Source organism: Peromyscus californicus, unplaced genomic scaffold (genome assembly GCF_007827085.1).
Source record: "Peromyscus californicus insignis strain IS unplaced genomic scaffold, ASM782708v3 Scaffold_5__1_contigs__length_169319896, whole genome shotgun sequence".
Lineage (NCBI taxonomy): Eukaryota > Metazoa > Chordata > Mammalia > Rodentia > Cricetidae > Peromyscus > Peromyscus californicus.
The window spans coordinates 36,830,629-36,854,478 of NW_026294573.1; the positions used below are offsets into that span (position 1 = coordinate 36,830,629).

At 48.4% G+C, this 23,850-nt stretch overlaps 3 protein-coding genes across 10 annotated transcripts in view; 1 reads left to right on the forward strand and 2 right to left on the reverse strand.

The window, feature by feature from the left end:
* Positions 1-138: 138 nt before the first annotated feature.
* Mutyh (mutY DNA glycosylase) lies at positions 139-13,059 on the reverse strand. 6 transcript variants are annotated; one of them, XM_052716292.1, is made up of 16 exons: positions 12,731-13,059; positions 4,686-4,803; positions 3,506-3,654; positions 3,384-3,423; positions 3,188-3,261; positions 3,042-3,083; positions 2,890-2,961; positions 2,698-2,811; positions 2,518-2,615; positions 2,294-2,438; positions 2,164-2,218; positions 1,863-2,069; positions 1,647-1,783; positions 1,414-1,566; positions 1,175-1,216; positions 139-318 (listed from the first exon to the last, which is right to left on the reverse strand). In XM_052716292.1, exons 2-16 carry the CDS (start codon positions 4,795-4,797, stop codon positions 193-195), a joined length of 1,566 nt encoding a protein of 521 aa, XP_052572252.1. In that variant the 5' UTR covers positions 4,798-4,803; positions 12,731-13,059; the 3' UTR covers positions 139-192. The 6 variants fall into 6 exon arrangements, with proteins under 6 accessions (XP_052572252.1, XP_052572251.1, XP_052572248.1 ...); XM_052716291.1 differs by lacking the exon at positions 12,731-13,059 and adding an exon at positions 12,505-12,610; XM_052716288.1 differs by lacking the exon at positions 12,731-13,059 and adding an exon at positions 8,767-8,928.
* Positions 12,708-16,637, forward strand: Toe1 (target of EGR1, exonuclease). Its single transcript, XM_052716295.1, has 8 exons — positions 12,708-12,814; positions 13,818-13,960; positions 14,047-14,087; positions 14,221-14,317; positions 14,421-14,579; positions 14,812-15,071; positions 15,269-15,431; positions 15,511-16,637. The coding sequence occupies exons 1-8, from the start codon at positions 12,763-12,765 to the stop codon at positions 16,129-16,131; spliced, it is 1,536 nt and encodes a 511-aa protein (XP_052572255.1). The 5' UTR covers positions 12,708-12,762; the 3' UTR covers positions 16,132-16,637.
* A 129-nt stretch (positions 16,638-16,766) lies between these two features.
* The window catches only part of Tesk2 (testis associated actin remodelling kinase 2), a 118,807-nt gene continuing 111,723 nt past the window's right edge, over positions 16,767-23,850 (reverse strand). For 2 of the 3 annotated variants that reach the window (XM_052716285.1, XM_052716287.1), the window contains 6 exons: positions 20,713-20,795; positions 19,557-19,641; positions 19,243-19,326; positions 18,949-19,035; positions 18,404-18,521; positions 16,767-18,135 (listed from right to left, as the gene is read on the reverse strand). In XM_052716285.1, coding sequence (XP_052572245.1) covers positions 17,381-18,135; positions 18,404-18,521; positions 18,949-19,035; positions 19,243-19,326; positions 19,557-19,641; positions 20,713-20,795 — 1,212 coding nt within the window. In that variant the 3' untranslated portion in view covers positions 16,767-17,380. The remainder of the gene's footprint in view (positions 18,136-18,403; positions 18,522-18,948; positions 19,036-19,242; positions 19,327-19,556; positions 19,642-20,712; positions 20,796-23,850) is intronic. The other variant, XM_052716286.1, reaches the window with a different exon arrangement.

Consider the following 23,850-nt stretch of genomic DNA (forward strand, 5'->3'; position numbering starts at 1 on the left):
TCAGAATGCCTCCAGCCTCCAGGACTGTCTGGGAGCTCAGCCAGGGGAAGTCAGAACCAAGCTGACTTGACCGTTTTCTGAGTCTTGCAAAACTAAGTGAAGGGGCTGGAGAAAGTGTAGAATGGTCTCCAAAAGGACTACAAAAATAAGCATTTTATTAAGACTGGATTTAGGGTGGGCTTCCTGGGGGAATCACTGGGCTGTACTGTTGGGTGTGTCTGTGGGAATACGAGGCTGAAAGAAACTATCCAGGATTTGCTGGCCCCGGCTGGGTTTTTTCCGGCTTGATGGAGTAGACATCCGGGGCCTTTTAGAACCCTGTGCAAAATCCAAAGATGGGAGGTAATGAGTACACATCGGGAAATCTTGTGCCTGCTCTACTAATCCAGCCTATAATGCTGTAGAATTTTCCACTTGCCTTCAAGTACCAACCCCTTTAGTCAACTCTCTAAAAGATGCCCAAGAAAACTTGCTAAGATGCTAAGCTGGGGCTGGGGACATAGCTCAGTTGATAGAGGGCTTGCCTAACACGCATAAATCCCTAGGTTTGAGTCCTAGTATTGGATAGAACTGGGTATGACAGGCACATGCCTATAATCCCATCATGAGGGAGGATCAGAAGTTTAAGGACATCTTCATCTTCAGCTACACAGTGTGGGTGAAGGGTGGGGAGATAGCTCAGGTTAAGATTGTTTAAGCAGAGGACCCGAGTTGGGGACCCAATACATATGCTGCATGGTTCACAAGCACCTACAACATCAACTCCAGAGGATCCAATGCCCTCTTCTGGCCTTTATGGGTACTACATTCAATGTACATGTACCCACACATAGACACACACACACACACACATATATATATACATATATATACATATGTATATATATGTATATATATATACATAATTAAAAATAATAAAAATAAATCTTTTTCTAGGACCCAAATTAGGAGTTATTTTCATCAAGCAGCTTTTCCTGATCCTTGTCTCACAGATGGCTCCCACAAAACCTAGCAGATACTTCACATACCTGTGACACCAGCGCCCACACTAATCTGTCCTTGTCCCTCTACCCTACAGTTCTCACTGTACAATCAGTCCCTAGTTCACAAACTGTCCCTCTGCCCCCAGAGGCAGGCCTGGGAGAAGATGATAGCACGAGCCTCTAAGACTCACCTTGCGGGTCCCTCGCCGATGGTCCTCATACACGCGGAATACCTAGCCAAGATGGAGGTGGGAGGAAAGGAGACAGGGCTGGCACCTTCTCCAGAAAGAACCAATACCCTGAGTTCCACCCCAGCCTGTGGTCAGCCCCTGCAATTTTGTTTAAAATACACATTTCTTTCCCGTTTATACAGCAGTAAGTTCATGTAAAACATGTAAGAGACACACAAGAAGAGAAAACAAAGTGGTGCCTTTTTCATGGCGGTGGAGACAGCTGCACTGTGGAATTCCTCCCAAGTCAACCATCGAGCGCCAGGAGGTGCGGGGGCCACTGGGGTCTGTCCTTCTAGGGCCAGACTATACACTTGATACGTCAGTTTGATGTGAGAGAAGATGTGGATCACCTGGGGGAGAAGAGACGGGCCAGGTCTGTCTGTGAATATGAACACGAAAGCCCTCTTTCCTGGCACCCTTGCCAACCTACCTCCCCCAGGTGCTGGGGACGAGCGCCTGGGAGGGGTCCAGACAAGCGCTGCAGCTCCCGCAGAAGGGCTTTGTGCTGATGCTGTTCCGAGGGCTCCAAGGTGACAGATGGAAACTCCCACAGTCCTGCCAGCAGACCTGACGGCAGCCGGATATGGGGTCAGCTTCTTCCGCTCTGCTGCTAGGACACTGCCCTCCAATCCCCATATTCGGGTACCTGAGTTAGGCCTTTGGACCAGCAGGATGAGGGGACTCCCAGTGGCTCTGGGGTGCTCCAGAACACAAGTGGCAGAGTACTCCTCTCTGGGAGGCCTACGGCTGGCCTTTCGAGGAAAGTTGGTCACTCCCAGAGCGGGGTCCCAGGGTTTTGTGGGAGGTAGGCAAAGCTGGCACTGTCTAGTCTTGAGAGCTGGAAACAAAGATCCTGAACTCTGCTCAGGCCAAGTGGCCTTAGGTGCCTAGCCCAGGGGGAGGATCAGTCCCAGGAGGGGCAGGCTGGGGTCAGGGCTGGTGCTTACCACACTCCTCTATGTCAGGACTGCCTGGCAGGGCTGAGAGCTGTTCCCGCTCCACCTGAGAGACGGAGGAGGGTGTCATAGGGCAAGGGTCATTCACTAGGACACCCTAACTCTTCCTCTGGAGGCTCACCCGCTGGTATGCCTGGCACAGGCTCTGTACAGGGCACTGGCTGCAGAGAGGGTGCTGCGGGGTACAGACTGTGGCTCCCAGCTCCATGGCTGCTTGATTGAAGTCCCCAGGCCGGGCTGGATCCACTAGCTGATGAGCTAGGCTCCTAGACGTAAGGAACACTACTACAAGCAAGGACCCTTTGAACAGACCCTTCCCAATTTCCCATCAGCCCAGTAGCTTACCAGAGGTGATGAGAGACAAGGGTGCTGCTGGGATCGGCACCAACGGCACGGACACGGCACAGCACCCGTAAAACATTCCCATCCACCACACCAGTTACCTGGCACAGAGGGGCCCGGGAGTCAGACTGGACTTGGAGGAAGGGAGTGTACACATTAAATAAAGGTGACGTGCGGCCTAACCTGGTCAAAGGCAATCGAAGCAATGGCTCCGGCTGTGTACCGCCCCACGCCAGGCAGGAGCTGCTGCAGGGTCTCTGCTGTCCGTGGCATATGACCTCCCAGCTCCTCCACCACCTGATTGGAGTAGGAAGGCTCAGTTTTAAGACACCTGAGGCCGCCGGCCTCCCATTCTTCAGTGCATTGCCCATTTACCTTCCTAGCTCCCTCTTGCAGCCGACGGCCTCGAGAATAGTAGCCCAGGCCAGACCAAAGCTGGTTCACCTCCTGTAAGTGGGGGTCAGAGGTCAAAGATCAGGGGTCGGTCCCCCAGTTGTTTCTATTCCCCCCATCCAGGGGTGGCTCACCTCCAGGGAGGCATTGGCCAGGTCCTGAAGTGTTGGCCACTTCTGGAGACCCGAGACAGGCAAAAAGAAATAAGGTTAAGGATGAGGGTGGCAGAGGAAGCCTTTTCCAGGGTCCAGCCAACTCTCCCCTCCCTCCCTGGCATCACCTGCATCCAGCGGGTATAATAGTCGATCACTGTGGCAACCTGGGTCTGCTGCAGCATAACCTCTGACACCCACACTGGGGAAGGGGGTTAACATGAGGTTCTGCAACTTACCCTGGCTCCTGGCCCTAACCCCAAACCTGAGCATAACCCCTAAACCCAAGGACTTCCAGGCAAAGCAGCCCAGTTCTGTACTGACCAGCATAGGCTCGCCTGTCCAAATTGGCCTCCTGCTTGACCTGTCAATAAAACCACAGGTGAAAGCTTAATATCAAAGGAGCTAAGTGCCAGCTTTCCAGCCTACTTCCCTGTCCCACTTACCCATCTTCTCCAAGGTAGGTCCCGCTTCTCTTGGTCATACCAGCTGAGCAAGTTCCTTCGGAAAGTCGTGACATCGGCCATGTCTCTGAACAGATGGTACGGGGAGACAGAGGCCTGCAGTAACTCTTCTCTCTTCTGCTTGGCCTGGCCTGCAGGACAGCCAGGACACTTCGGAATGACTCCCTCATCCCACCCCACCCTTTCTTAAGAATTATCTTTAGTGCTTGTGCGTGTGTATCTGAGCTATGTGATTCCCTAGAGCTGGAGTCCTGGGCAGTTGTAAACTGCCTGACAGCTGAGACGTCTCTCCAGCAATCCTCTTCAGTTTTCTGAGGCAGGGCCTCAACAGGATCTCATATAGTTCAGCCTGGCCTCAAACTTGCTGTGTAGCCAAGGCTAGCTTTAGAACTCCTAATCCTCCTGTCCCAACCTCCCAAGTGCTGGGATTACAAGGGTGACCACCACCCCTGGCTCTTCAGTATTTAATATTTATTTCATTACTATTGTGCATGCATGATGTGAATGTGTGGGCATGCATGCCACGTGAGCAGATGGAGGTCAGAAGACAGCGTTCTCGGAGTTGGTTCTCTCCTTCCGCCTTTCCATGGGTCCTGGTGATCAAACTTAGGTCATTAGGTTTGTGTAGCAAAAGCTTTCTCCCACTGAATCATCCTGCTGGCCCCTTTGGGGATCACTTTTGCCCAGGTTCATCAGGGACCCAGGGCATAGCAACCTGTAGTAGTAACCTGTTTCCACTCAGGGCTTCTCCTACCCAAATCTCACTCAACCTTCAGAGCTACAACCACATCAGAGTTCTAGTTACGTGTAGCCTTGGCCAAATTTCTGGTCAGAGTGTCTTTGTTCTCTCTGGACCACAAATGAAAACTCAATTAGTTAGGCAGAATAGGTACCCATGCAAGGTGCTTTCCTATTTTCAAAACACATTCAGGATTATATACTCATTTGATCCCATGAAAGCCACACAACAGTGAAGAAATGTATCGATGAAATTGTTCCATTCTACTGTTAAGAAAACAAACACCCAGAGCACTTGGTCCAAAGTTACACAGCAACAGTCAGAATTAGCTTAATTCCTTGGTACACTACAAGCCTGAATCTGCCCTCTTGTATAGCCAGCAAAACCAGTCCCTTGACACTCTGGCAAGGGCCAGTTCCTTACCATCAGGGGCAGAGGGTGTGGTCTGGCTACTGCTAAGGGCACACTTTGTCCTTCTCTCGTGGTTGGCTAGTGGCTTTCTGTGACTCCTTACAGATGCACGTAGCTTCTTCATGATAACCTGGAAGAGACAGATGTAGCCAATGTGGTCAGCCATGATGAGGCTGAATCTTGAGAGTTCTGCAGGAATTATAGCCACCTCTCCCCAAATCACTCAGAATGTCCAGCTTTTTTTTCCTTTTTTTTTTTTGTCTTTTGTCTGCATGCATGCATGTATGTATCATGTGCTACCCTTAGAGGCGAGAAGAGGGTGTCATATCCTCTGGAACTGTGCTTACAGCTGTTAGTGAGCTGCCATATGCATTCTGGGAACTGAATTCTGCTATAAGAACAGAAAGTGCTCTAAAATGCTGAGTGTCTTAGGGTTTTTATTGTTGTGAGGAGACACCATGACCACAGCAACTATTATAAATAAACATTTAATTGGGATGGCTCGCTATGTTCGGTCCATTATCATGACCAGGAGCATGGTGGCATGCAGGCAGATGTGGTGCTGGAACTGAGAGCCCTACATCTTGCGGGCAACAATTGTCACACTGAGTGAAGCTGGATGAGAAAAAGACCTCAAAGCCTGTCCTCACAGTGACACACTTCCTCCAACAAGGCCACATCTCCTAACAGTGCCACTCCCTTTGGGGGTCATTTTCTTTCAAACCACTACACGGAGCCATCTCTCCAGCCCTGTTTTTGTCTTTTTTTTTTTTTTTTTTTTTTTTTTTTTTGGTTTTTTCGAGACAGGGTTTCCCTGTGTAGCTTTGTGCCTTTCCTGGAACTCACTTGGTAGCCCAGGCTGGCCTCGAACTCACAGAGATCCGCCTGGCTCTGCCTCCCGAGTGCTGGGATTAAAGGCGTGCGCCACCACCGCCCGGCCTGTTTTTGTCTTTTGAAACAGGGTCTCACTATGTAGCCTGGGCTGGCTTCACACCTCTGGTCCTCTGTGATGCCTAAACTTGGCTGTCATCTGGAATCAACTGAAGTCCAAGCAGCTGGGCATGCTGTGAAAGGTTTTCTTCTTCTTCTTTTTTTTTTTTTTTTTAGGCAGGGTTTCTCTGTGTAGCCCTGGCTGTCCTAGAACTCACTCTGTAGACCAGGCTGGCTGCAAACTCACAGAGCTCAGCCTGCCTCTGCCTCCTGAGTGCTGAGATTAAAGGTGTCACCACCACTGCTCAGCTGAGGGATTTTCTTGATTGGATTATGTGGCGTTCTGAAAGTAAATGGCCCCCAAAGGAGGTGGCACTATTAGAAAGTGTGGCTCTGTTGCAGTAAGTGTGGCCTTGTTGAAGGAAGTGTGTCACTGGGGGTGGGGGGTGGGCTTTGCGTTCTCCTATGCTCAAGCTATACTCAGTGTGGCACACAGTTGCTTCCCGTTGCCTGCGGATCAAGATGTAGAACTCTCAACTCCTTCTCCAGCACCATGTCTGCCGCCATGCTTCTCGCCATGATGATAATGGACTAAACCTCTGAAACTGTAAGCCAGTCCCAATTAAATGTTTTCCTTTACAAGAGCTGTGTGGTCATGGTGTCTCTTCACAGCAATAGAAACCCTAACCAGGACAGATCATATGAGATGGGAAAACATACCCTAAATCTGGGCCATACCTTCTGGTGGCAATCCACACAGTAGGACAAGGAGGTAGAAGCCTTTGCTTTCTGCCTGCTTGCCCTCACTCTTGCTGGCGAGTTTATCTACCTGTTGTTGGGGCATTCTTTCCCCGCTATCAGAACCTACTTCAAGAGTCTAGCATAGACTGAAGAACAACAATCTCTAGAAATTCCTGGGTGACTTCAGCGCAGATTAGGATGGCTGAGACATCCAGTCTCCTGGACTGAACAACTACCAGACCCTTGGCCTTTCCACCAGGAGACAGCTACTGCTGAACTTCTCAGACCACAGCCTGTAAGCCACTCTAATAAATCCCCTTTTAATATATTCATTCTATCAGTTCAGTTCCTTTATTTTGTTTTGTTTTGTTTTTTTTTTTCAAGACAGGGTTTCTCTGTGTAGCGTTGGAACCTGTCCTGGAACTCACTCTGTAGACCAGGCTGGCCTTGAACTCACAGAGATCCTTCTGCCTCTGCCTCCCGAGTGCTGGGGCTAAAGGTGTGCGCCGCCGCCCACCGCCACCGCCACCGCCACCACCGGGGCAGCTCAGTTCCTTTAGAAATTCACAATACATTCTCCTATCACTACTTCTCAAGTACTGGGACTATACATGTACATAACTACACCTGGTGTGTCTATCTTTTCTTAAGCACTTTCAAGATGCCTGTGGTTGTCTGAATGAGAATAATCCCCATAGGCTCATATGTTTGAATGTTTGGTCCCAGTTAGTGGTACTGTTTGGGAAGGATCAGGAGGTGTAGCCTTGTTGGAGCATGTGTGTCACTGGGGGTGGGCTTTGAGTTTTAAAAAGCCCAAGACAGAGCTGGGCGGTGGTGGCGCATGCCTTTAATCCCAGCACTTGGGAGGCAGAGCCAGGCGGATCTCTGTGAGTTCGAGGCCAGCCTGAGCTACCAAGTGAGTTCCAGGAAAGGCGCAAAGCTACACAGAGAAACCCTGTCTCGAAAAACCAAAAAAAAAAAAAAAAAAGCCCAAGACAGGGCAGTCTCCTCCCCTCGCCCCTCCCTCTCTGCTGCCTTTGGATCAGGATGCAAAGTTGTCAGCCACTGCTCCAATGTCATGCCTGTCTTCTTCCCACCATGATGACCATGGACTAAACCTCTGAAACTATAAGCAAGCCCCCGATTAAAAGTTTTTTTTAAAAATAAGAGTTGCCTTGGGCACCAGGGAGTGGTGGTGTGTGCCTTTAATCCCAACATTCAGGAGGCAGAGCTAGGTGGATCTTTGTGAGTTTGAGGCCAGCCTGAATGAGTTCCAGGACAGACTCCAAAGCTACACAGAGAAACTCTGTCTCAAAACGCCAAAAAGAAAAAAAAAAAAAAAAAAAAAAAAAAAGTTGCCTTGGTCATGGTGTCTCTTCACAGCAATAGAACAGTAACTAAGATAATGCCCATGGGTTTGGTATTGGCCAACTATGGCACTAAGGTGCCATAAAAACAGATGAGCAAGGGATTCAGGGGATCATTATACAGGCAGCCTAGTAACAGACCAAGAACAAAGGGGCAGGCACAGAGGGCCGCAGAGCACTTGTATACACCAGATGCTCACCACCATGTACATATGACTAAGGGTTGTATGGAGTATCTAGGAGTGGGGTAAGGAAGAAGTCTGTCTGTCTGACTGACTATTATTAGTTACCTCGTTCACTTCACAGGAATGAGAAAACAAGAATCAAAGAAGAAAAAAGATTTGCCTGAGAGCAGATGGCAAATCAATGAGAAGAGAGATGGGCTAGGAAATCGTAACTGGCTGGCCAATAGAAATGAGAAAATACATCTGGCTGACCGCTGCCAGACTGTTCTCCTGGCTCTCTTTTCTCTGATTGCCAAAACACTACTAACCGAGAACAGCAGGACGACTGAACAGATAAAGGTGCCCGAAGTCAAGCCTGATGACCAGGTGTGGATGGGCTCACACACATACACAACACACACTAAAAATAAACAATAATAACACAAAATAAACGGAGAAGGGGCTTTCACAAAGTCTCTAGCACTTAGAGTGGGTGCTTACTGTCTGCTCAGCCCCAGGAAGTGCTTTACTGGGTTGTCCGCTCCACCTGATGGCTGGGGGGGGGGGGGGGGGGGGGGGGCAGGAACTATTACTTCCACTCCAGGTCAGGAAGCAGAGGCTGGTTAAGCAACTGGATCTCATCTCCAGCTGTGCTGCAATCCTACCAAACCTGTTTTAACGTCTCCCCCAGTACCTGGACTCACCACCTCATTTTCATCAAATGACCCCGCTTTCGCTTTCAGGGGGAACAATATACAACCTATTTGCTCTGTCTTCTTCCCGCCTCTATGTGAAGGCCCCCGACCTTTTCCCTAGGACCCTACTTCTACAATACTCTAAACGGGACACACTCTCCTCCCCTTCATCACCACCTTCCTATGCCACACTCACTTTCACAACTCCCCTACAGTCTGTTCTCTGAAGAAGAAAGCAATCTTTCCAAGACACGATCATTGTTTTCGCAACATAATCCTGTGTTTGCACCTATAATCCCAGTGTTAGACGGGGTCAGGAGGTTCAGGAGCTCAAGGTCATCTTCAGCTCAACAGTTTGAGGCCACTCCTAGCCTATATGAACCACAAAAGAAGACAGAAGTGATCATGGTTTCCTTTTCCCACTTTCATATATGAACTGTTCAATGGCTTCCCATAACTCCCTGAACAAATATTTATGGAATGCCTATTGTGAGCCAACCAATTTACCTCAGTGTAGGTGCTACAGAGGCCCTTGTGCTCACAGATGAGCACCAGGGGAACCAGGAATGTTAAACACACAAGGTGTCTCTTCAAAGAGAGAGATGTATAGCTTGTTTTCCACCCAGAAGGCTAATGACCTTTGCTCTATCTGTGTAGCCAAGACGACAAGCAATCCTCCCTCAGACCCTTATTGTGAGTTTGTCAATCTACGGAACCCACCTTTACGGGAGCTCTCACATGTACTTTACAGAGGTGTTTGATGTAGTCATGTCCTAAGTTTTATTGTGCACATGGGGTGAAGTCATTATCACCAGAAAATCTTTCTTGTTCCTGCAGCCAAGCCTGATGACCACGGCATGGATGGGCTCACACACATACACACCACACATTAAAAAGAAATAAACAAGAAAATAAAATAAATGTGTTGTGCTTAACTATGCCTAAAATAACTACTCAGGGTGAGACTCCAAGGTTTGCACCAACACTAGCTACTGAATTGTGTTGAACCGAACTACCTCCTTGTCTCCCCAGGACGACACTCTGCTGGCTGTGGTGGTTGCAGAGACCCTCGAACCTTACTCAGCAAACTCTTCAGCCAGAAGAGGGCTTATAATCTAACAGAGGCAGACAATGAACAACACACATATAAGTATATTAGATATTTAAAAGAAGTAGCTGTTGGCATAAAGAGAAAAAGTTAACACAAGTGAAGGGTATAACGTCTAGGAAGAGCACAAATGTGCCAGGCGGTGGTGGCACACGACTTTAATCCCAGCACTAGGGAGGCAGAGGCAGGTAAAACTCTGAATTTGAGGCCAGCCTGATTTACAGATTAAGTTCCAGGACAGTCAGGGCTACACAGAGAAACCCAGTCTCGAAAACCACCCCCCAATAAAAGCATCAAAAGGAAGTGATTAAGATCTTTATGAGACCTGGTAGACGGTGGCACTTCTTTAATGCCGGCACTTAGAAGGCAGATCTCTGTGAATTCCAGACTAATCTGGTCTACACAGCAAGTTCCAGTCCAGCCAAAGCTGTAAGAGTGAGGCCCTGTTTCAAACAAAGAAGACCATCCTAAAAAACTAGTGGACAATCCCTGAGGAGGATGCCCTGAGGTATTGCCGTTGTAATGCAGTGAAGAGGGGATGGGTGGTTGGGCATGAGGTAAGAGAAGATGGGGAGGTTGGGTGGAATCACAAAGTTATCCCTTAGAGGGCTCTCTGGTCATTCCTCTCGGTATCACGCTGAAGATCTATAGATCAGTGCCCTGGTCTTGTCCTCTCACTGTGCTCTAGCTGCCTGATTTACTTACTTGCATACACACACACACACACACACACACACACACACACACACACACACACACACACACCAGGGTCTCACTATGCAGTCTTGGCTGGCCTGGAATGCTTAGAGATTGACCTGGCTCTGCCTCTCAAATGCTGGGACTAAAGGTGTATGCCAACACAATATCTGGCCTTTTCTGTTGCAGCTTTTATACCAACTGTAATGTCATATTTACTTTTGATTCTTTTGGTCAATGGCTTCTTATTCTACTTTAAACAAAACAGCACCAAGGAAGCTGAGCAGGAGGATGATGAACTAGAGCTGGAGAAATAGTTCAGAGGTTAAGAGCACTGTAGCAGAGGATGCAGGGTTTGATTCCCAGTGGCTCACAATCATCTGTAACTCCAGTTCCAGGGGAATCCAACACCTTCTTCAAGCCTCATGGGCACCAGGGACCCTCCCTGTGCATGCATATATATGTGTGTGTGTGTGTGTGTGTGTGTGTGTGTGTGTGTGTGTGTGTGTATGTATGTATATGAAATACTCATACACATTAAACAAACAAACAGAAAATAAACAAACCCACAACTCTGGGCTGGGATGTGGATCAGTTAGTGATTGTCTAGGGTACAGGAAGTCCTGTGTTCAATCTCCAGGTCCCATGGCTCTGCTCAGTGCCTCTTCCTGAATTGTGTTCCCAGAATCCATATTGGACTGATCATAACCACCTGTAACTTCAGCCCCAGGCTAGGGGTGGGGAGATTGGAGGGTTGTGGGATGTGTGTTGGCAGAGGGGGGGGATCAAATGCCTCTGGCCTCTGTGGGCATCTGCACTCACATGCACAAGCCCACACACATACAAATAATTAAAAAGAACAACAATCTTAAAAAAAAAATGCCCGGAGGTGGTGACTCACAATTTTAATCCCAGCACTTGGGAGGCAGAGGCAGTAAGATCTCCAGGTTTGAAACCAGCCTGATCTATATAGTTTCAGGACAGCCAGGACTACACAGAGAAGTCCTGTCTTGAAAAACAAAACCAAACAGACCAGGGTGGTGGTGCACTCCAGATGTGGGGGTTGAGGGCTGTTGCTCTTGTCCTTGTTTTAAAAGAAGTTCAACGGGCGGCAGTGGCACACGCCTTTAATCCCAGCACTTGGGAGGCAAAGCCAGGCGGATCTCTGTGAGTTCAAGGCCAGCCTGGTCTACAGAGTGAGATCCAGGGCAGGCACCAAAACTACACGGAGAAACCCTGTCTCCAAAAAAAAAGAAATTTGTTACACGAGACCTTATCTCTTTGTTGTTTCGTTTCTCCTTGGCTACGCAGGGTTTCTATGTGTAGCCACTGGCTGTCCTGGAACTCTCTAAACCAGGCTGGCCTTGAGCTTAGATTTGCCTGCCTCTGAGTGCTGGGATTAAAGGCATACTCCACCACGGCCCGGCTGAGACCCTAGCTTAAAAAAGAACAAAACCCTGCACAAACTTCTATGAGAGGTCTCTTCTGTTTGCTCAGAGCCCGCGCCAAATATATTTATTATACACAATACATAATGTGTTAAGTGAATTAATTGGATGGGAGAAAAGTCGAAGGAAATTCCTTTTTCAGTGAGGTCAGGTAATGCAGCACATTGGTAAAAGGACACCCCCCCACACACCTCGAAAAATAGTTGAGTAAGGGGAAATACGGGTCGGTGGTCCCAGAGGATGTAAACGCACCCTACGGTGGGAGTGGTTCCAGGCACCTCTCTTATAACAAGGGTCAAATTCAGACAAGTTGGCTCTTCCTTGCTATCCTACTATCAAAGCCTTAACTCAAGTGCACATTATCACTTGTGTGAATTATCTTAAAAGAGTTCCTGCTAGTTGGTCGCTTTACCAGCTATCCACCCGCGTCCTGTAGAACGCTTCCGGCCTCTCACTTCCTCCATCTTTCTGGGGTTACGACCACGCTCAGACCCTTTACTCTGCAGCGCGCCCATCTCTCCCGAGCTCCTAGGCATGGTTTAGCTCAGCATAGGAGGCATTCTCTCCTCCACCCCCGGGAAGCCTGCACTGCCCATGCCAACCCTGGGCTGTACAGAGGAAAAGATCGGCAGTAACTTAAAGGTACCAAGTTCCCGCCAGAGCATGCGGAAAAATAAATTACCTCGTGCGCAGTCTCCAACCCGCAGCCCCAGAGAACCCGCCAAGGGGCGTGGCTTCGCTCCGTCCGGACGCTCAGCCAATAGACACTCAGCGCGCGCAAGGCCGGCGCTCCGCACTCGGCCGGACCACTCCGAACGGAAGTTGACCCTACGGGACCCTGACGCCGAGATCCCGCCCCATCCTAGACCGGAGTCTCTCCGGGAGACGAAGCGGAAGTCTCCGCGTACCTACAGAAGCCTGGCGCGGGGCACGCGGCGTCATGGCCGCCGACAGTGTCGACGGTGTGCCTTCAGTTCCAACGACCTCTGACGGTGAGCGGCTTCCCAGGGGGTAGCCACAGAAGTCTACGCGGTCCTGTGGAGGGAAAAGCCTCGGGCCGGTAGTTCTAGAGACAGGCCTGTCGCTTCTGCTTGCGACAGATCTCCTAGGAGACTACAAGTCCCAGTGTGCAGCGCGTGCAATTGCAAAGCCCCTAAAGTTAGATTGTAGAGCAGTGAGGGCGCGTTGGGAGGTGTGGTTTTGATCGAGCCGGCGATTGTCAATCGGTATCACCAGGGAAGTGTGTAGTCGTCCACGGTGAGTGGAGCGTGGGTCTAACTTTGAAGCGCTCTTATATCTGTTCAGGCACCACGAGTATGTGGCTTTATGGGATCTGTGTTTGAAATAGATCTTGCTCTGTAGCTCAGGCTGGCCTCAAACTCCAAAGTCCTTTACTCCATGCTCCCAAATCCTGGGGATTACAGGCTCAGAGGATAAAGAACCCTCAAAGGTTGTCTACTCCACCTCTCTCCTGATTATGATGCAAAAAAGGAAGTGATTTCCCAGTCCCACACCACATAAAGTCAGTGCAAGACCCAGATGTCCTCTTTCCAAATTTAGGGCACTGTCCATTCCAAAGCTTGTGTGTAGAGCTGGTGGATGCAAAATCTCTAGGGAAAAGCTTATCAGTGGGCAACCCCTTCCCTACATCTAACTTGGTGTCTGATCCACTGGGACCTTGTGGGGACATGAAAATCCATCACTCGGAAAGGCGCAAAACTACACAGAGAAACCCTGTCTCGAAAAACAAAAACAAACAAACAAAAAAAAAAAACTCTTAGCCGGGCGGTGATGGTGCACGCCTTTAATCCCAGCACTCAGGAGGCAGAGGCAGGCGGATCTTTGTGAGTTCGAGGCCAGCCTGGTCTCCAAAGCGTGTTCCAGGAAAGGCACAAAGCTACACAGAGAAATCCTGTCTCGAAAAACCAAAAAAAAAAAAAAAAAAAAAAAAGAAAGAAAAAAGAAAAGAAAATCCATCACTCTCCTTTTCCCTAGGTGGTGTCAACAAAAACACAAAATCTGCAGATGAGTTTATAGTACGGGTTCCTGTGGTGGATGTACAAAGTGACAACTTCAAGGAGATATGGCCATCGCTCTTGCTGGCCTTAAAGACAGCTAGCTTTGTGGCTGTGGACACGGTGAGGCAGGGGAAATGGGGAGGGCAGGTGGTTGTGAAGGGTTTGATGGGTGTGGGGGAGAATTACAGTCCTTTACTCATCCATAGGAGCTGAGTGGGCTTGGGGACAGGAAGAGTTTGCTGAACCAGTAAGTATATGCCTTTTCTTTAATACCAGCTCTAACAAGTGTGTAGATCCAGGGTTAGGGAGTCCCAGCCCTGGGTAGTTTGGGTCCTTTGTGAAACTAACTCAGCCACCGCCGTGCCCAAACCCATTCTAAGGTGCATCGAGGAACGTTACAAGGCCGTGTGTCATGCTGCCAGGACCCGTTCTGTTCTGTCTCTGGGCCTCGCCTGCTTCAAGCAGCAGCCAGATAAGGTATGAGCTACCCTCATCCCAGATGCCAGGCATGGGGCAGAAGAGCTGAGATGCTGGAGAATGTTGAGGTTTTCCTCCTAATTTTTTCCTCCTTGTTTTTCAGGGTGAAAATTCTTATTTGACCCAAGTGTTCAATCTCACCCTCCTGTGCATGGAGGAGTATGTTATAGAACCAAAGTCTGTGCAGTTCCTGGTACAGCATGGCTTCAATTTCAACCGGCAGTATGCTCAGGGTATCCCCTACCATAAGGGCAATGACAAGGTAGGACTCCAGCTTCTCTAGCCTCGAGTGTGCGCTCTCTGTGGCCTCTTTCTTGCTTCCATAGGCTGAACACCTGGGGGGCATCTGCTTGTGAATATGGGGGTCCCTGGTGACAAGGCTGGGGAAACGTTCAAAGAAGGGTAGATTGGGTTAGATAACGAAGGAGTCCTTTCCAGGTGTACTGCACACAAGGCTGACTGGGCATTCTGTCCTTCCCTTCCCTTCCCCCTAGGGAGATGAAAGCCAGAGCCAATCAGTACGGACACTGTTCCTTGAACTGATTCGGGCCCGTCGGCCCCTGGTGCTACATAATGGCCTTATAGACTTGGTGTTCCTGTATCAGAACTTCTACGCACACTTGCCTGAGAACTTAGGAACCTTCACTGCTGACCTCTGTGAGATGTTCCCAGCAGGCATTTATGACACCAAATACGCTGCCGAGTTTCATGCCCGCTTTGTAGCTTCCTACTTAGAATATGCTTTCCGGAAATGGTGAGGACATGGCTGAGGGAAAGGGGTGGGGCATGGGATGAACCTATTTCATTCACTTAAGATTATTTATCAAGTACCTACCATATGCCAGGCACTGTTTTTAGGTGCTGAGGATTCAGCAGTGAACAAAACACAAACCCCCCTGTTCTCGTGGAGCTTATATGCTAGTGGAGCAATGCCCTCTTGCGCTGTTGCAGTGAGCGGGAAAATGGGAAGCAGCGGGCAGCTGGCAGCCCACATCTTGCCCTGGAGTTCTGCAGCTATCCATCTAGCATGAGAGGCCATATTGACTACCGCTGCTGTATGTCCCCTGTAACCTACCGTCGTTTTCATACCAGCGGCATCTGCGACAAGTTCTCGGTGAGAGCATTCATCCATTTCTTGGGGGAGGGAGGTTCTGATGTATGGAACCCCTTCTTAGCCTCTTTCCAACCTCTAGGCTTATGGCTGGTGCCCTCTAGGACCTCAGTGTCCTCAGTCACATGATATTGACCTTATCATTGACACTGATGAGGCTGTGGCAGAGGACAAGCGTCGACGGCGTCGACGGAAGGACAAACGGAAGAGGGCTTTGCTGAGCCAACCAGGGGCACAGACCTTTGAGGAAGCTGAAGATGGTCCTCCCACAAAGCAGGTCTGTGAGGATAGCCTCAAGACAGAAGAAATTGAGCAAAAAGTGACAGAGGGTGAAACTAGGGATCAGCTTGGTTCCCAGCAAGGTCACAAAAGTGGCTTAGCGGTCGAGCGTAAGGCAACAAGTTCTGAAACAGCTGAGGTGGCTACCTCAGAACTGCCAGTGAGTCAAGCCAATCCTAATCCTGGGCCTGGAGATGGATTGCATCGGGCTGGTTTTGATGCCTTTATGACAGGTTATGTGATGGCCTATGTAGGACTGAGCCAGGGACCTCAACTCTGCAGTTCTGGACCTTGGCTTCCTGAATGTCACAACAAGGTGTATCTAAGTGGCAAAACTGTACCCCTCACAGTGGCCAGGAGCCAGTTTTCTCGTTCTTCCAAAGCCCACAACCAGAAAATGAAGCTGGCTTGGGGCAGCAGTTGACCCACACATCTGCCTGGTACTAGCCTAGGGAGAGAAGCTGAGAGTAGGAAGAGATGTTCGGCAGTGTGTAGTGGCTCATGTCTGTCATCCCAGTACCCTGAAGGCTGAGGCAGGAGGACTGCTACAATTCATGGCCTCCATAGCGAATTCCAAGTCAGCCAGAGCCATACAGCAAAACCCTATTTCAAAAAAACGGGTTATTTGAGTTGTTATCCTGTGTATGTCACATTTAAGTACTACAGAGTTGTGCAGGTCAGCAGTGGTGAGTACAATGAGTACTTCACATTTCCTTTTGTACAGAGGCCTGGCCCAAGGGTACAAATAAGGCTAACTAGCACCTGCAACATCAACTTTATTTTTTAATCTGAAAGTGTCTCGGGAAAAGTTTTACAAAAAAAAAAAAAAAAAATCAACAGAAATGAATTATGAAAATATTTGACCAAGTTCATTCTTTGGTTATTTCTTATTGCGGCTCCTCAAGGACAGACTGTTCCCAAAGCTCCAGCTATAGCGGGGAGAAAATCAGTCCAAGTATGATACATTAACTACTGGTTGTATCACCTGTTGACACATACATAGAGCAGGCCCTGGGGCCTACAAAACCAGCCCCACTCCCAACGCCAAGGTTGAAAGTCTTGAGGCAAAACATTAAGACTCTTTTATAAATATGAAAATAGATTAATCAACTGGAAAGGTCTTTGAATAGGTTAGCTAAAAGATCCTTGACCACCACATTGCCTTGTCTCCCCCTTGCATAGAGATGTAGTGATGTGGTCTGACCATACAGTAAGTGCAAACAGCAATTATTCAAGTGTCTTAGACATACTGGCAAGAAGCATCCCAGTCTTCAGGTCTGAGAAACAGCCATGCCCTTTACAGCCTCCTAGTTAACTCCAGTTTCCATCCTGTAGCTTATATGCCCCAGAATGGGCACAAGAGACCTAGGTTGGGAAAGGAACTGGGTTCACAGCTGCATAGCTGCCTGCCAACTCAGCCTGGAACTAAGAATCCTTTGGTCCTTGTTCTAGGACATGTACTGCTGTCAGTGGGAGCCAGAGCTCCTTGCTGGATTTCACAGGTTTAGAATTAGGTTGGCCCTAACTATTGAAACACCTCCCATTACAGCCATTGGACACTGAAAGCCCAATTTTTAAGTCAGGCTTTTCTCGGCCTGCCTGCTTTGTGGGCTCCAGGGAAGAGCCTGGCTGTGCATCAAGGGGATCCAGCAATTTCAGCTAAAGGTCCATCCCTAAGGTGAGGCAGGAACTAGTCCTCCCCCCACCTCACCCCCACCTCCTCCATCCTGCTCTCCCTGGGTTTGCAAGCTTATTCCAGAGACAGAGAAGTGGACAGGAGCCCTTTGTGGCCTTTCTTCCACCTCCATCTCAGAGGCAGCTTCAACACATAGGCTGGTCCCCTTGGGCCTGGGTCCAAAACCATTTTCTTCTTGGGGGTTGGAGCAATCCATGGCCTCATGGACTGAAGCAGCTGGTAACGCAGATGCACGGAATGGTGGAATCTCTCTTACTCCATACTTGAGACTACTGAGTCGTGGTGGAGGTCCATCAGACAGTGATTCTTCACAGCTCACAAATGGACAAGCCTGACGCAAGAACTCGGGTGAACCAGGCAAAGAACGCCACCGTCTTGAAGACATGGCCAACGGCTCTTGACAATCAGCCAGAGGCGTAGTTCCAGGCCCTGGTGCATCCAGATCAAATACAAGGGAAATGACAGATTTGCTGGGCAGGTCAAAGAATTTGATCTTGCCACCCTTGAGGTCCTGGCGTGCACTGAAAGGGTTGACTTTGGGGGTACGTGTAGCACCATCTCGTGGCCGGTAGTAGGGGTCCAAGACACTGACTGTACGTGGAGGCTTACGAGAGAAAATGTCTGACTGACTTCGAGACAGCCAGATAGTACGTCTTGGACGTGGAGACTTAGGGGGAATCTTGTCATCCGGTGAACTCAGTCGCTTCCCTCCGAATACTTTCTCCAACAGTCCTGAAGGACAGTAAGCTTGTGTTACTCTCAGTCAGTACAAGCAGCACTTTACTTTTATGAAGGAAAGCGAGGTAGGTAGTTGTCATTTTATCAATGAGAAAAGAGGGAAGCAATGTGCCAGGTCACAACTGTAAGACCGCCTACTACTTTATTGTCCATGACCACTCTCCTCCCGCTTCTGGACCTAGGATCTTTCCTCAGAGGGGAATCTCAGAGTCCCACTCCTCTCTTCAGGGTCAGGTTTGGGTATCTGGGTCTGATCTCTTACCTTTAGCTGTGGGCTGCAGCTTCCTGTCCCTTTCCAACTCTTCTTCCTGTAGGCGGCTCATAATTTCCTCTAGGGTCTTTCCAATCTCCTCAAAGGATGGGCGAAGTTTAGGGTCCATCTGTAGGCATCCACACCAGCCATGAGCCCTGCTCTGCACTTTTCACCCCAAAGATGAAATCTGAATCTGTTTCTGGCATCTTTTAACATTCAGGTTGGGTAACTAAAGTTTTCTTTTGCGTTAGGACTGGCTGTTGCTATAGTTCAACAAATAAAGCCTGACAAAGCTTGGTCAACACTCAGGGCACGGCCATTGGTCTACCCTGCAGGCTGAGGGCTGGAAAATACAAAGCAGTTTTTTTTTCTTTCTTTGGTCCAGAGCACTCTGGAGAGCCTGTATAGGCCAGAGTAGGAAATATGGTTGGTGTTACACATCTGGGGAAAATGATGCCATGCCCCTTATGAGACTAATTCGTAGCCTTTCCCTACAGTCCTTAAATGAAAAGGGCTCAGCACCTGACCAAAGCCAGGTGAAGAAAGACACTCACATTACAGCAGTTGAAGGTGAGCTGCAAAAACTCTGGGGGGCAGTCTCCCACCATGTGCTGGAAAGCATCATAATCCAGCCCGAAATTCTGTGGATGAGTAAGGTGGAGAAGTGCACAAGGGACATGAATAGTAAGTCATTAATCATACACACTCATCCTGGCCTACTCGACGAGGCTGGGAACTGCCTCGCAAGTAGCCACAGAGTAGCTCCAGCAACTCCACCCAAGGATAAAACAGTTCCCTAACCAAAACAACCCCATCCCTGTGGTGCTGGCCCCATGCTGGTAGCTCACCTCTGTGCGGGGAAGATAGTCTGGATCAGCTTGGATGCGGGCGATGATCTCACAGAGGATGATACCATAAGAGAACACGTCTGCCTGGTAGGTGGTCAAACCTCAGTTTTCCTCTCAGTGAAGTAAGGAGTGGATTGTCTTCCCTGCCCCACCCCCGCTCTTAACAGCCTAGCTCTGGGCTACATTACCCATATTCCATTCAAGTCACCCACTGGTTAACAACAGCCAGATGCTAGCCCTATATTTAGCAGACAGGATACAGATCCATACCTGGGCCACAAAGGATAATCAGGCCTTGAAATCTCCAGACTTACCTTCTCATTATAAGGCTCATCTCGGAGAACCTCAGGTGCCATCCAGAAAGGTGAGCCCACCACAGCCAGCTTCTCACTCCCTGTACTGTAAAGGAAGAAAGCTTACCGGCGACTGGCACAATGAGAATTGACCAAATAAAACAAGGTTTCACATAGCTTGAACTATATATAATGGGGGATGACTTCCAGCTATTGATCCTCCAGCCGCCTACTGAGTTCTGCATTTCAGGCATGCACCACCTGGTTTGTGTGGTGGTGGAATTTTCTCAGGGCTTTGTGTATACAAGCACTATACTAACTGGGCTACAGTATCCCTAGCCCTTGAGTCCTTGTTGGTTGACAAAGCGGCTCATAAAGTGTGGGAGCCCATTCTCGGGTTCCTCGTGGCTTTACCCAGCAGGTCCTCATAGAGGATGATTAGACCACGGACCTGAGTGCCGGTGTCTGGGATGGTCTGCACTTGGCTGTGCTGGGGGAGGAGGTCTTTTGCCCACCCCTTGGCGTCTCTATAAAAACCCTGGGGCAGAGATAGTCGGGCCCGTTGGAATAGGTTCCAGGCCGTCTCGAGGCTATTCTTTTTTTTTTTTTTTTTTTTTTTAAAAGATCTATTTATTTATTATGTATACAGCATGTATGACTGCAGGCCAGAAGAGGGCACCAGATCTCATTATGGATGGTTGTGAGCCACCATGTGGTTGCTGGGAATTGAACTCAGGACCTCTGGAAGAGCAGTCAGTGCTCTTAACCTCTGATCCATCTCTCCAGCCCGAGGCTATTCTTTATTTTCTGTTTATCTCCGCAAGATTCTCCGCAATAAATCCTTCTATCTAATATTTCCTGCTGCTCGCACTCAAGAAAACTCTGGGGAACTGTGGGGGTGGTGGGTAAACGCCCCACAATAAAGTCCTTAGTGGAATCAAACATGCAGTGATCCTCCTGCCTCTGCCTTGAAAGTACTGAGTTTACAGGTGTGTACTGCTGTGCTTGACTACACAACCAGATCTAACTGGGTTTTGTTGCTCCCAAGGGTGAGTATAGACTTGGATGAGTCGAGTCAAGGAATGAACTTGAGCTGTGGCTAGGTACTGACCCTTGGGAAGGAAGCTGGATTTCCCCTTAGTTTTGACCATTGCCTGTGGCCTTTAGGGTTACTCACCTAGCATCAGGAATCTTCTCAGCCAGGCCAAAATCAGCTACCACTGCAGAGTAACCGTTTTCATCTCTCTTTATCAGGCAGTTCTAGGGTTCCCAAAGAAGAGAAAATAAGGTAGCTTTGAAGTAGGGATTAACCAGCCTTAAGGTTACTACTCAGGTCTCCCTACCAGAGTATCTTGTCCTGGTTCTTGGTAAATCACACACTTAGCTTGGTTCCACGGTCAAAACTGGGGGCTTTAATACAGCAAATGAGGTTGATGTGATGGCACAGCCTTTAACCTCAACACTGGGGAGGCAGTGAGTTCCAGGCTAGCCAGGGTATATAATGAGAACCTGTGTGATGGTTATTCTTGAGTGTCAACCTGACTACATCTGGAATTAACTAAAACCCAAGTGGCTGGGCATACCTGTGAGGGATCTTTTTCTTAAATAATTTCAAATGGGGAGACCCACTTTTAATCCAGCTCTTTTTTTAGGTGGGAAGATCCACCTTTAATCTGGGTTACACCCTCTGCTTGCAGCCTATATAAAGGACATGGAAGTAGGAAGCTTGACCTCATTCTCACTGACATGTCCACACCTTCACTGGCATTAGAACCTATACAGCCTTGTGGATTGAACAGCCACTGGATTCTTGGACTTTCTGTTGGTAGACAGCCATTGTTGGACTAGCTGGACAACAGCCTGTGAGCCATTCTAATAAATGCTTATTCTTTCTGTAGAGCAGTGGTTCTCAACCTTCCCAATGCTATGACCCTTTAATACAGTTCCCCATGTTGTGGTAACCCCAACCATAAACCATAAAATGATTTTCATTCCTACTTCATAATTATAATTTTGCTACTGTTATGAATGTAAATATTTTGGGAAATAGAGGTTTATTAAAGGGGTTGCGACCCACATGTTGAGAACCATTTCTCTAGAGAACACTAATACACCTTGCCTCAAAAAAAAAGATCAGATGAGTTAATCCTGGATCTTGAAATGGTTTGTTTATTTTCATTTTGTTATGTACATTGATGTTCTGCCTGCATTTATGTCTGTGTGAGGGGGTCAGATCCCCTGGAACTGGAGTTATAGATAGTTGTGAGCTGCCAGGTGAGTGCTGGGAATTGAACCTGGATCCTCTGGAAGAGCAGACAGTGCTCTTAACCACTGAATTATTTCTCCAGCCCTGTTTTTTGTTTTTTGTTTTTTTTCACCTAAATATTAATTTAAGCCACCTACTCTCACAAGCAGAGGGATGGAATCAGTATACAATGGTCTTTGTATCCAAGAAAAATGTGTGCTTGAGGTCCCATACAGTTTTCTAAGTAATAGCCCAAAATCTCTTTACTCCTTTTCATAGCACATTAGAAGCAGGTTCACGTGACGGTCATGGAAGACAGAACAGCCACCATCTCCCCAGGGGAAAATCTGGTCCTGATATAGAGCTGGAGGTAGGTGATGAATTCTGACCAGTCATGCTCATGGTAGTATGACTTCAGGAAAACATGCAGCATTCTTTTATTTGTTGTTGTTCGTTTTTGGTGGTGGTGGGGGTAGGTTTCCAAGACAGGGTTTCTTTAGTAGCCCTGGCTGTCCTAGAACTAGCTCTGTAGGCCTCGAACTCACCGAGATCCGCCTGCCTCTGCCTCCTGAGTGCTGGGTTTAAAGATGTGCACCACCACTACCAGGCTACATGCAGCATTCTTATTCCCATCCAGGGCAGTGTGATAAAGTTGATGAGGAACTTCCAAATTCCTCACAGTCGGCACCAATCAAAATGGGCAGGACTGCCCTAGTGGCTGAGAAACCCAGAACACAGGCATGGCCACTACTTCTTATTTGTGTGTTTTTTTGAGACATAAACTCACTATGTAGCCTTAGCTGGCCTAGAACTTGAGATTTAGAACAGGCTAGCCTCCAGCTCATAGAGATCTGCCTGTCTCTTCCAAGCACTGGGGTTGAAGGTATGTGCCTCCATGCCCATCCAAAAACACTATTTCGAACCTAGACTGTTTATTATTATTATTATTGGTTGGTTGGTTGGTTGGTTGGTTGGTTGGTTGGTTTTTCAAGAGTTTCGCTGTGCAACAGCTCTGGCTGTCCAGGAACTCACTCTATAGACCAGGCTGGTCTCCAACTCACAGAGATCCGCCTGGCTCTGCTTTGAGTGCTGGGATTAAAGGCGTGTGCCACCACAACTAGGCTCTGTTTTTTTTTATTTTTTGAAACAAGGTTTGATAGAGCCCAGGTTGGCCTAGAACTTAATATGTATCTGAGGTTGACCTTGATCCTCCTGCCTCCACTTCCCAAGTGCCGAATTTCCAAAGCACAAATGTTATCCTTTCTTTTCTATGTTATTTTTAACTATGTATATGTGAGGAGGGTGAATGCAGATGTGAGTGCAGGTACCCATGAAGGCCAGAAGAGGGTATTGCTCCCCTTGGAACTAGAGTTACAGATGGTTGTAAACCATCTGACATGTGCTGGGAATTGAACTCAGGTCCTCTGCAGAAAGCAGTACACACTCATAACTGCTGAGCCTTCTCTCTAGTCCATTTCCTTGTTTTCTAAGTTCTAACCATGGTCTTAAGTATCAAAGATATTTCTCAGTGGTACAATATGTGCTTAGCTTGCATGAGATTCTTGGTTCAGTCTCCAGCATCCCATCCACCAAAAGTATGATCTGGCTCACTTCCCACATCCCTACCCCTGGTACTACTATGCAACAAACCCTTTCCCAAATGTGTCACCTACAAGTGACCTGGAAAAGCCTGGACTTACCAAGCTTGAAGACCCCCCTTTACATCTTTATCTTTCTTCATATTTTCCCTTTATTCCATTTTGGGTTTGTTTTTTCTATTTCTTTGTTTGTTTTTGTTTTTGTTTTTGGCTTTTTGAAACAGGGTTTCTCTGTGTAGCTTTGGAGCCTTTCCCGGAACTCACTCTGTAGACCAGGCTGGCCTCAAACTCACAGAAATCTGCCTGCCTCTGCCTACCGAGTGCTAGGATTAAAGGCATGTGCCACCACCGCCCAGCCTGGGATATTTTCTGATACCTATGCATTTTGTGTGTGTGTGTGTGTGTGTGTGTGTGTGTGTGTGTGTGTGTGTTTACTGGGATTAAACTCAGGGCTCACATATGTAGGGTGCTC

Bases quoted from the DNA above. Each gene is read 5' to 3' on its own strand.
- Mutyh (XM_052716288.1), bottom strand. From the start codon at position 8,829: ATGATCGTGTCTTGGAAAGATTGCTTTCTTCTTCAGAGAACAGACTGT. The intron at 3,262-3,383 runs GTCAGTACAGAA...CCCCTTCCCCAG, and splicing joins GGACAGGCGAGCCTATGCTG to TGTGGGTGTCAGAGGTTATG. The intron at 2,070-2,163 runs GTAAGCACCAGC...AGCAGAGTTCAG, and splicing joins TCCTGACATAGAGGAGTGTG to GATCTTTGTTTCCAGCTCTC.
- Toe1 (XM_052716295.1), top strand. From the start codon at position 12,763: ATGGCCGCCGACAGTGTCGACGGTGTGCCTTCAGTTCCAACGACCTCT. The intron at 14,318-14,420 runs GTATGAGCTACC...CTTGTTTTTCAG, and splicing joins TCAAGCAGCAGCCAGATAAG to GGTGAAAATTCTTATTTGAC. The intron at 15,432-15,510 runs GTGAGAGCATTC...TCCAACCTCTAG, and splicing joins GCATCTGCGACAAGTTCTCG to GCTTATGGCTGGTGCCCTCT.